A 12,323-nucleotide genomic window follows, 5' to 3' on the forward strand; every position below is an offset into this window, starting at 1 on the left:
GGCGAGCGGGGGCCACTCTTCATCGCGGTTCGCGGGCCTCTCACCATCGCGACCTCTCTTGTTGCGGAGCACAGGCTCCAGACACGCAGGCTCAATAGTTGTGGCTCACGGGCCTAGTTGCTTCGCGGCATGTGGGATCTTCCCAGACCAGGGCTCGAACCTGTGTCGCCTGCATTAGCAGGCAGATTCTCAACCACTGCGCCACCAGGGAAGCCCGACAGCCTTTTTCATGTAAAGTTCATCCAGGTTGTCTGGAACTTGTTGGTAGTTACTAAAATGACAGCTTAATACTTGGGACCCTGCCTCCTCAAACCCCTTGTTCTTTAAACCTTTTAAATTCATCCATTTGCATCAGGTGTCTGCTTTGGCTAAGTTGTATAGTACTTGGTGTTGCCACTGGCTTATTCTGTACCCAACCCCCTTTTTAAATTTTATTTTATTTTTTTATTTTATTTTATTTTTGGCCATGCCTCGTGGTATGCAAGATCTTAGTTCCCCGACCAGGGATCGAACCCTTGCCCCCTGCAGTGCAAGCGAGGAGTCCTAACCACTGAACTGCCAGGGAAGTCCCCCTCTTTTTTTTAAACCCCTGTCTTTTAACCATCACCTCCTTTAACATCTAGCTTGAAAAAATTTGCTTTCTGTATTTCTTTGTTGAACATGACAAACTCTGATTATTCTTTTACCTTGTATTATTTGTGTTCAGCTAAAACCTTATTTTGCATTTGTGAGTAATATTTGTGATTATTCTCAAGTTATTTAAAGTTGTAGCTTTCCAACTAGAAAAAATCTCAAAGATCCTGATACTGTCATTGTTTTCATCTTATTCCTAATTTTCCCCTCCACCCCAAGTCTAATACAGTAAAAAATAGAGAAGTTGATTTACTGAAGTAGGTCTCTAAATGTATATTGACTGTTGGTTCTCTTATCTTTCAGACGTGTTGGCCATCATTGCCTCCGTGCCCACCTTAGTCCTCTGCTCTGTATCAGAAGGTAAGTTTCTAGATATGGAGATTATTATTAACCTTTTTTTCATCAGGGAAAAGCAGTAGGTTGTTGACTGATATTTTGGGGATATGTACGAAAGCAGGTAATTGTAGATGGTTCGCTGAAAATTTAGTGATTGTGGTACCTATCTTTCTCATCTGGTAGTAGAAGAAGGAAGGATAAGAATATATCTTTGTTTTTTTCTTAATTTTCCTCACTTTAAGCTTTTCTGCTATATCTAACTTTATTGATTTGCATTTTGGGCAGCTCCCAGGCCTTAGTCTTTATATCTGTTTCTTTCTGCTATATTCATTTCTAGTCTATTGACTTCAACAATTGTCTCTTTGTGGTTCTTTTCTTTTTTAACGTTTAATTTTAGAAATATTTTGTACTTCCAGGGAGTTCCCTAGTGGTCTAGTGGTTAGGATTCAGTGCTTTCACTGCCACGGCCCAGGCTCAATCCCTGGTCGGGGAACTGAGGTCCCGCAAGCTGTGTGGTACTGCCGGAAAAAAAAAAAAAGAGAGATAGAAATATTTTGATAATTGGTACTTTCAGAAAAGTTGGAAGAATAGTACAAGGAGGTTCTGTATACCTTTCACCTACATTCATCAGTTGTTAACATTTTGCTGTGTTTACCTATCACTGTATATATTTTAGGTTGTGCTATATGAAATTGCCCTTTTTGTGGGTCAAAACTGGCCTAGTAGTGACAATTTAGTGTGGTTCAGCACAATTTAATTATTGTGATTATTTTCTCTGAATTCTTTGAGATTAAATTGCAGACATCATGACCTTTTACTTCTAAATACTTCTAAGGGAATTCCCTGGCGGTCCAGTGGTTGGGACTCCGAGCTTCCACTGCAGGGGGCACCAGTTCTATTCCTGGTCGGGGAACTAAGATCCCACATGCTGTGTGATGCGGCAAAAAAAAAAAAAAAAAAAAAAAAAACAAACTTCTCCTAAGATCAAGAGCATTATCTTATAAAACACAGTATAATTATACCAATGCAATTATCAAATTCAGCAAATTTAACATTGATGTAATCTTATCTGATATACAGTTGTTTTTCAGATTTTCCATTTGTCCCAAATAATGTACTTTATAGAAATACAGTCCACCTGTCCCCCATCCAAGATCTAATTAGGCTCACATATTATATTTAGTTGTCATATTTCTGTAGTACCCTTTAACCTGGAACTATTTCTTAGCCTTCCTGTGTCTTTTATGACATTGACATTTTTGAAGAATACAGGTCAGTTATTTTGTAGTCTCTTAAGTTAGGTTTGTCTGATTGTTTTCTAATGACTAGATTCAGGTTATCCATTTTTGGCAAGAGTAATACATAAATGATGTTGTATTCTCAGTACATCACATCAGGGGCATATGATGTCATTTGTCCCATTAGTGATTTTAACTTTGATCATTTGAATACAGAAATGTCTGCTAAATTTTTTCCCAGTATGGAGTTACTGTTTTTAACTTTTGCAATTAATAAGTAATCTATGGGGAAATATTTTCTTGAGGGGGATAGATCATGTTTAATATAGGCACATAGTAAGTTAAAGTGTTGAACACAGCTGTTTTAACAGTTGGCTTCAGGGACTTCCCTGGCAGTCCAGTGGTTAAGACTCTGCACTTCCACTGCAGGGGGCGCAGGTTCAATCCTGGTAGGGGAACTAAGATCCCATATGCCCCACAGTGCAGCCAAAAAAAAGGAAAAAAGAAAAGAAAAAGAAAAAAACAGTTGGCTTCAGCCTAGCCCAGTGACAAGGAAAACCAAGAAGCTATTCAGAGGTACTGAGCTGAATCCACTTCTTGATTTTTGAGAACCTAAAAAGGAGTCTTGAAGAGCCAGATGAGAGCAGGTGGTAATGTATGAGATATCACCCATGGCCTGGGAAAAGGATAATCCATTTATGTAAATGGTTTTGAAATATATTTGCCCTGCTGCCCAACAAGAAAGAAGTTTAGCCTCCATTACTGGACCAGTGTGTTGGGGGATTGGAAAGAAGAGTTATCCTCTGATATGACCTCATTGGATGATTGAGGTTATTAATAACTGAGTCAAACTTGGCAGAAAGATAAGGTGAGTGGACAAACCATGTTTTCCTAATACATAGGTTCATCTAGCCCAGCTTACCTTTATATATTTTAACTTTTTGTTATGTGAAAATTTAAACCAAGTTTACTTTTAATCATTTTAAAACCTTTTGGTTTTATTTTAGTGCTGTCCCTTTGGGAACCACAGCCAAAGAAGAGATGGAGAGGTTCTGGACTAAGAACACTGGTTCAAACCGTCCTTTGTCTCCCCATGTCACTATCTACAGGTAAGGGCTCTGGAACCAGGGGATTTAGTAGTAGTGGATAAAAGTTCTGGAGGTTGCCCCATAGCCTCCCTGATTATTTCCCTTAGGCCTTTTTTATAACAAGATGACTAAATTCTCTCTTCTGGCCTTAGAAGGGTAATCTAGCCTGCAAAACTACTATTTGGAAAATTCTGGTAAGTCAAAATGTAATTCCTATTAATTAAAAAAATTTATTTTGAAACAATTTCGAATTTACATAAATGTTGCAGAAGTAGTGCACTGTGTTCCTCTATACCTTTATGCAGATTCCCAATGTGTTATAACATGTCTGAATGATTTAAGAACAAGTGCAGTGTTGATGATACCCCATTATTCCTGTATTAGGTTTCTATTGCTGCTGTCACAAGTTACTACAAACTTGGTGGCTTACAACAGCACATTTATTATCTTACAGTCCTGTAGGTCAAACTCTGGCTCATGTCTTACAGGGCTAAAATTAAGGTGTTAGCAGGGCTGCATTCGTTTCTGGAGGCTCTAGGGGAGAATCTGTTTCCTTGCCTTTTCCAGTTTCTGAAGGCTGTTCTGAATTCTTTGGTTTGTGGTCTTCCTCCATCTTCAAAACCAGCAGTGGTGGGTCAAGTTCTCTCATCCTATCACTTTGAACCTGCTTCATTGTCACATTTCTTCTCTAACTCCCTACTTCTGCCAGACCCTTCCACTTTTAAGGACTTTAAAAGGATTATATTGGGCCCATCCAGCTAATCCAAGATAGTCTCCTTATCTTAAGGTGAGCTTATAGCAACCTTAATTTCACCTGCAACCTTAATTCCCCTTTGCCATTTAAGGTAAATACTCAACAGGTTTCAGGGATTAGAATGTGGACATCTTTCTGCCTACCACAATCCCTTAATACTTGAGTGTATGTTTCCTAAATTCAAGGAAACTCTCCATACTACAACCGTCACAGTCAAAATTAACATTGATCCAGTGTTACCATCTAATCCTCAGATCCCATTCAGATTTTGCCAGTTGTCCCAATAATGTCCTTTATAGGTCCAAGAGCCAACTCACGATCATGTATTACATTTAGTTGTCTCTTTAATCTCCTTCAGTATGGAACAATTTTTAGCCTTTCTGTATCTTTTATGATCTTGACAGTTTTAGGATGTTTCCCAGTTTGGGGTTTATCTGATGTTTTCTTGTGTTTATGCATTTTTGGCAGGAATACCTCTGAAGTGATGTAATGTTCTTCTTAGTGCATCCTATCAGAGGGTGACACATGATGATGATTTATCCCATTGGTAGTGATGTAACTTTTTTTTTAAAGATTTATTTATTATTTATTTATTTATTTAATTTATTTATCTTTGGCTGCATCAGGTTTTAGTTGCAGCATGTGGGATCTTCGTTGTGGTGCATGGGCTTCTCTCTAGTTGTGGCGTGCGGGTTTTCTCTTCTCTAGTTGTGGCATGCAAGTTTTCTCTTCTCTAGTTGTGGCGCACAGGCTCCAGGGTGCACGGGCTCTGTAGTTGTGATGCATGGGTTCCAAAGCACATGGGCTCTGTAGTTTGTGGCACACAGGCTCTAGTTGAGGCACTCGAGCTCAGTAGTTGTGGTGCACGGGCTTAGTTGCCCCGTGGTATGTGGGATCTTAGTTCCCTGACCAGGGATCGAACCTGCATCCCCTGCATTGTAAGGTGGATTTTTTACCACTGGATCACCAAGGAAGTCCCTGGTTGGTGATGTAACTTTTTATCACTGGTTAAGGTGTGTCTGCCAGGTTTCTCCACTATAAAGTTAATGAATAAAGATGTATTTATTAATTCTTATTTTGTGGGGTGGTACTCTGAGACTATAATGTTCTATTTCTCGTCAGATGTTTACCCATTAGCATCTTTCGATGGTAGTTGCCTGAATCAGTTATTACTGTGATGGTTGCCAAATTGTGATTTTTCTAATTCCATCATACCTTGTTTATTACTATAGGGTAAAGCTTGCTTGCTTGCTTTCTCTCTCTCTCTCTCTCTCTCTTTCTTTCTCCAGGATTTCTAACAGGAAAAACTCTTCTCTACTCTTATGACACCAACTAAAGGAAAGACACTAATGTTTCCTCTCTACTCTCAATACTTCTGATACCAAACGTGTACGGGTTTTCCCACATCAACCAATTTTTCAACTCTCCAGAAACCAACTGGGTGTCCGACAATTCAGTTATGACACTAACTACTTGGAGTTAGCACAGACCCCCCAGGTTAGAGGCTCAGTCCCACAAGACTGCCTGCCACTTCGGATGCCAATCGCAAGTCCCAGGTTGTCACCTGTACTTCTAACTAATCAACTATAAATCAAGAGTTTTCACAACACCCTCTGTGGATTCAATAATTTGTTAGAATGGCCCAAAGAACTCAGAAACATTTATTTAAATTTACTAGTTTATTATAAAGGATATTACAGATGATACAGATGACTAGCCAGGTGCCCTTTTTGGTAGTTCTGTGTCTGGAAGGATCCTGAGCACAGGAGCTTCTGTCCCCATGGAGTTGCGGTGCACTACCTTCCTCTCGTGGCTGTATTTACCAGCCTGAAAACTTCCCAAACCCTGTACTTTGGGGATTTTTATGGAGGCTTCAACACATAGGCATGATCAATTATTAACTTAATCTCTAGCCCTTCCCTCCCCGGAAGGAGGTGGGGGTGGGGCTGAAAGTTCCAAGCTTCTGGTCATGGTTTGGTCTTTCTGGGGACCAACCCCCATCCAGAGTCACCTCATTAGAACAAAGATGGCTCTTACCACCCAGGAAATTCCAAGGGATTTAGGAACTGTGTGTCAGGAACCAGAGCCAAAGACCAAATAAAAAGATACTCCTAGCACCCCTATCACTCAGGAGATTAATAAGGGTTTTAGGAGCGCTGTGTCAGAAACTAGGAACAGATATATATATACACATATATATATAGACTTCCTTGGTGGCGCCTGCCAATGCAGGGGACATGGGTTCGAGCCCTGGTCTGGCAAGATCCCACGTGCCGCGGAGCAACTAAGCCCATTAGCTACGACTACTGAGCCTGCGCTCTAGAGCCCATGAGCCACAACTACTGAAGCCCATGCTCCTAGAGTCCTTGCTCTGCAACAAGAGAAGCCACCGCAATGAGAAGCCCGTGCACCACAATGAAGAGTAGCCCCCGCTCACCACAACTGGAGAAAGCCCGTGAGCAGCACCGAGGACCCAACGCAGCCAAAAATTAATTAATTAATTAATTAAAAAAATATGTATATATATATTTTTTCCTATTATTGCACAATTCCTATTTTGCCCAAAGAGTTACACTGTTACTCTGATTTATTTTGTTGTTCAGATTGTCCCAGACTTAGCTAGTGGGAGTTCTTTCAAGATGGCTCCTGTGAAATCAAGGTCTGGGTGCTAGATGTGCTCATTGCTACCAGGATATCATTGCTTCTAGGCTGTTTTAGTAGATAGAGCTATGAGATATATGTATGAATACACACATGTACATGTGTATATGTGAGTATATACATATGCATACGTACATCTATTTCTGTTAATTTGTTGTCTTCAGAAGTAGCATTGATGGCTGTTATGCTGGTGTCTCCCCAAAAAACCCCTATAGATCTGCTCCTTTCTAGCTAACTCAGCAAATCATCTTGAGCTCAGCTACCATCTTTACTTGGGTTCCTGCCAGGGAGGCTGGTCATTTTTTAACCACCTCCACAAATACCACAACCCTTCAGATTTTTTCCAAGCCAGATTCCAGAAATAATTCTGATTGAACAGTAGAAATTGGCCATTCTGCTAAAACAGAAGATTAATAAGTGTTCTCAATCCTTGCTACTTTATGGTAAAACTTTTTTTTAAGAGATGAAAGATGTGGGGGAGGATTATGATGATGAAGAACTTCTCAAATTATTTTGAGTCTATATTTAAAGCCCTGGCCTTTTTTCACAGGTCATATAACAAACAGTAATAAGCTGATGAGACGAGACTCAAACTACCTTGTTTGCTCTTCTGGTTATGAAACTCTAGACATATTTATGGGAAAAAAAAAATAGCAGGAAACATAGAGCTGTTTCCAAGGTGAAATGTCTGGGAAAGATGTCTGAGATATCTGGAATCATATATTTTCTGTTGCTAACTTTTATAGATTTTTGGAGGTGGCATGGAAGTATATGGTCAAATTAGCCCTTTCTGAAGTACTCTTTTTATAAAATTTTTTTTTAAATAAATTATTTATTTATCTATTTTTGGCTGCGTTGGGGCTTTGTTGCTGCACGCAGGCTTTCTCTAGTTGTGGTGAGCAAGGCCCGTGCAGAGCACGGGCTCTAGGCTTGCGGGCTTCAGTAGTTGTGGCTCATGGGCTCTAGAGTGCAGGCTCAGTAGTTGTGGTGCATGGGCTTAATTACGCTGCAGCATGTGGGATCTTCCGGGACCAGGGCTCGAACCCGTGTCCCCTGCATTGGCAGGCGGATTCCTAACCACTGTGCCACCAGGGAAGTCCCTGAAGTATTCTTTATCTCTTTTTTTTTTCTTTTTTTTTTTTTTTTTTTAAATTAATGATGTCAGAGCTTTTGTTTTCCTTTTTTAAATTCTTTTGTGCATTTCTTTTTTTTTAAAAATAAATTTATTTATTTATTATTTATTTATTTTTGGCTGTGTTGGGTCTTCGTTTCTGTGCGAGGGCTTTCTCTAGTTGTGGCAAGCGGGGGCCACTCTTCATCGCGGTGCGCGGGCCTCTCACTATCGTGGCCTCTCTTGTTGCGGAGCACAGGCTCCAGACGCGCAGGCTCAGTAGTTGTGGCTCACGGGCCTAGTTGCTCCGTGGCATGTGGGATCTTCCCAGACCAGGGATCGAACCCGTGTCCCCTGCATTAGCAGGCAGATTCTCAACCACTGCGCCACCACGGAAGCCCCCTCTTTATCTCTTAATAAATTAAGTCAGTTTATCAAAGTAAATGTGTGTATTGGGATTATGTTATTAGGAAAACAAGTCATTCTAAAGGACGTTAGAAAAATAGTTTTAAAAACTTAAGAGTTAGAAATGTTCTTAAATTTTAATTTAATCTTCAACCTCATTGGTTTTAAGACTGCTACTTGGGGCTTTGGATATTCCATTAAGCTTCTGCAGATAGTTGTGTGGGGCTGGCCAACATGCAGATTGCACTGTAGGCCCTTAGTTCTGGATAACCAAAGCAACTTGACTTTAAGGATTTTGCATTTGAAGAAAGGGTGCTGCTCAAAAAATAATAATAATAAAAAAATTAAAATAAAAAAGTTTAAAAGCCACTATTGTACCTAATGAGTGAATTTCCTCTGCAGTATTTTCATAAATGGATGTCTACCTATGCTTGCACACCTCCAGAGACAAGGAACTCACTACCACCCTTTTCCAATTTGGGAATTTCTCTTATTATCAGAAAGACCCTCATTTTATTGAACTTACTACAACTTATATCTTCTGTACAGTGGTTCTAGTTCTACCTTGAACCATATAAAATAGATCTAAGTCCATTTTTTTTCTGACAACCTTTATTGACGTTGAGTATCTTTTTATGTGTTTATTGGCCATTTGTATATCTTCTTTGGAGAAATGTATCTTCAAGTCCTATGCTCATTTTTAAGTTGGGTTGTCTTTTTACTTTTTTTAAATTGTGGTAAAATGTATATAACATAAAATTTGCCAGTTTAGCCATTTTTAAGTGTATAGTTCAGTGGCATTAAGTACATTCACATTGCTGTACAACCATCACCACTATTCATGTCCAGAATCCTCTCATCTTCCGAAGCTGAAACTATACAATAATTCCATTCCCCTCTGCCCCCAACCCCTGGCAACCACCATTCAAGTTTCTGTCTCTATAAATTTGACTACTCTAGGTACCTCATAAGGTAGAATCATATAATGTTTGTCCTTTTGTATCTGGCTTCTTTCATCTGGCATAATGTCTTCAGGGTTCATCCATGTTGAAGAATGTGTCAAAATTCCATTCCTTTTTAAAGCTGAATAATATCCCATTTTACGTATATACCACATTTTGCTTATCCATTAATTCGCCCATGGATTTTTGTGTTGTTTCTATCTTTTGGCTCTTGTGAATAATGCTGCTATGAACATGGGTGTACAAATATCCCTTTGAATCTCTGATTTCAATTCTTTTGGGTATATCCTCGAAGTGGAATTGCCAGATCATATGGTAATTCTATATTTAATTTTTTTTAATATAAATTAATTTTTTTCTTTATTTTTGGCTGCGTTGGGTCTTCTTTGCTGTGCGCAGACTTTCTCTAGTTGAGGTGAGCGGGGGCTACTCTTCGTTGCGGTGCGTAGTTTCTCATTGTGGTGGCTTCTCTTGTTGCAGAGCATGGACTCTAGGTGCATGGGCTTCAGTAGTTGTGGCTTGCGGGCTCTAGAGCACAGGCTCAGTAGTTGTGGCGCATAGGCTTAGTTGCTCTGCAGCATGTGGGATCTTCCCAGACCAGGGCTCAAACCTGTGTTGCCTGCACTGGCAGGCAGATTCTTAACCACTGCGCCACCAGGGAAGTCCCTATATTTAATTTTTTGAGGAAGCAACATACTGTTTTCCACAAGGGCTGCACTGTATACATTTCCACCAGCAGTGCACAAGGGTTCCAATTTCTCCACATCCTTGCCAACATTTGTGGTTTGCTGTTTTTGTTGTTGTTGTTTTAATAATAGCCATCCTAATGGATGTGAAGAGGTATTTCATTACGGTTTTGATTTGCATTTCTCTAATGATTAGTGATGCTGAGCATCTTTTCATATACTTACTGGCCATTTATATATCTTCTTTGCTTTTTACTTTTTTGGTGATATTGTTTGCAGCATAATGTTAGGTCACTTGCTGAAAATCATATATCTTATGTCTCTAGCTTTTCCTTGACTAACATTCTACTAACAGTCAAAAAAGGAAAAAAATTTAACACACTTCAAATCAGTAGATATTTGTTAATTGCTCACAGTGTGCTTGGTACTTTTTTAGGAGTTGGAAATACAAAGATGAATAAGATATAATCTGTGTTCAAAAGGATCTCAGTATTTCCTGAAAAAAAATTTTCCAAAGGGAAATCATACTGGCTCCTAGTGATCATCTTTTCTGTAAGTGAATTTAAACAATCTTGATTTTCTGTGCTTGACTCTTATCTAATGTTTGAAAGGAAATAGTGGGGATGATCTGTCTCTGCTCCATGATGTCTGAGGCCTCAACTAGAGAACACAAGGCTGGGACTGAAATAATTTGAAGATCCGTTTACTCACATGTCTTGGGTTGATTCTGGCTCTTAGAGGGGACTTTGTTTTTCTCTCTACATGGGTCTTGTTACATGATCTCTCTGCTGAGGCTATTTTGGGCTTCCATATTGCATAAGAGAGGGATGGACGAAGGGATGGAGGGATAGAAGGAGGGCAAGTGATTTGGAACTCGTGCAGTGTCAGTTCTGCTGCATTCTATATCTTGAGGCAGTCAGTCATGAAGTCCTGCCCAGAGTCAAGGGGCTAAATATAAATACTTGCCTGATGAGGAGTGACAAGATTCTGGAAGATCATGTGAGACTGGAAATAATATCATGGTTGTTTGGAAAATAAAATCTCCCTTACCTACTCAGTACTAGGCTAACCAGGCTATGGTTTTAACCAGTTTTTAAAATTTTTAAAAAAAAATAATTAATTAATTTATTTATTTATTTATTTTTGGCTGCGTTGGGTCTTCATTGCTGCGTGCTGGCTTTCTCTAGTTGCGGCGAGCAGGGGCTGCTCTTCGTTGCGGTGCACGGGCTTCTCATTGTGGTGGCTTCTCTTGTTGCAGAGCACGGGCTCTAGGCGCACAGGCTTCAGTAGTTGTAGCACATGGGCTTAGTTGCTCCGCGGCATGTGGGATCTTCCTGGACCAGGGCTCGAACCCGTGTCCCCTGCACTGGCAGGCGGATTCCTAATCACTGCGCCACCAGGGGAGCCTAACCATTTTTTTAAAATTAGGGTAACATTTGACTCCCATTTTCCATTTCAATATGTCTAAAAGATTACTAGAACAGTGCATATGTTCCATGTGTTAGCTCTTGGGATTTAATTCATCTTGCCAGGAACCCTAAGTGCACTTGGAATGCTAAGCAATGTCTTATAATTTCCCCACTTTTTTTTTTTCTTTCAAATCAATATTTGTTCTGTCTTTTTCAGTCTGATAATCATTCTCTTTGACAAATAAAATAGTTGAGCAATCTGCTTTGCACTCTGTCATCCATTAACATAAAATTGTCAACCCCAGTTAGGAGGCTGTCTTTCCCTGAATACAATTTTAAAAGCCCCTTGTTGTTGTCCTTGACATTTTTGCAAGCCTCAGCTCATTCTGGGTTTTAGTCTCCTGATTCTTCTAATCAAATTATGCCATTGTTCTCCGCTTGTCCTTTGTTATGAGGCTCTTCTTCTGCCTTTTATATTTATCTTGTTAGTCTGAGTTAATCAGAGTGGTGTCTAGCCAGTTTTTTTGGTTTCTTTAGACATTACTCCTTTCTTACAGTGACCATTTTTTTTTTTTTTTTTTTTTAATTTTATTTATTTATTTATTTTTGGCTGTGTTGGGTCTTCGTTTCTGTGCGAGGGCTTTCTCCATTTGCGGCAAGTGGGGGCCACTCTTCATCGCGGTGCGCGGGCCTCTCACCATCGCGGCCTCTCTTGTTGCGGAGCACAGGCTCCAGACGCGCAGGCTCAGTAATTGTGGCTCACGGGCCTAGTTGCTCCGCGGCATGTGGGATCTTCCCAGACCAGGGCTCGAACCCCTGTCCCCTGCATTGGCAGGTGGATTCTCAACCACTGCGCCACCAGGGAAGCCCACAGTGACCATTTTTAATACATAGAATTTCCTTTTGTGGTCCTTTCAACCTACTTGACTTGCTTCCCTTTAGAGTATGGAGTACGTGGTCTGATTATGCTCTGCATTCCCTATCTAAGCTGACTTTCCAGGATGAATGTTAACTTTATCCAAAGATGCCTGTTCTTTCCA

The 12,323-nt window shown here is 40.1% G+C and overlaps 1 protein-coding gene across 1 annotated transcript in view; it reads left to right on the forward strand.

Annotated features, from left to right (window-relative positions):
* The window catches only part of SDHC (succinate dehydrogenase complex subunit C), a 28,110-nt gene that overhangs the window by 4,511 nt on the left and 11,276 nt on the right, over positions 1 to 12,323 (forward strand). Inside the window, exons 2-3 of the mRNA XM_036851879.1 lie at positions 937 to 993; positions 3,215 to 3,316. Of these exons, the coding sequence (XP_036707774.1) occupies positions 937 to 993; positions 3,215 to 3,316 (159 nt within the window). The remainder of the gene's footprint in view (positions 1 to 936; positions 994 to 3,214; positions 3,317 to 12,323) is intronic.

This window comes from Balaenoptera musculus, chromosome 1 (genome assembly GCF_009873245.2).
Source record: "Balaenoptera musculus isolate JJ_BM4_2016_0621 chromosome 1, mBalMus1.pri.v3, whole genome shotgun sequence".
NCBI classification, from domain to species: domain Eukaryota; kingdom Metazoa; phylum Chordata; class Mammalia; order Artiodactyla; family Balaenopteridae; genus Balaenoptera; species Balaenoptera musculus.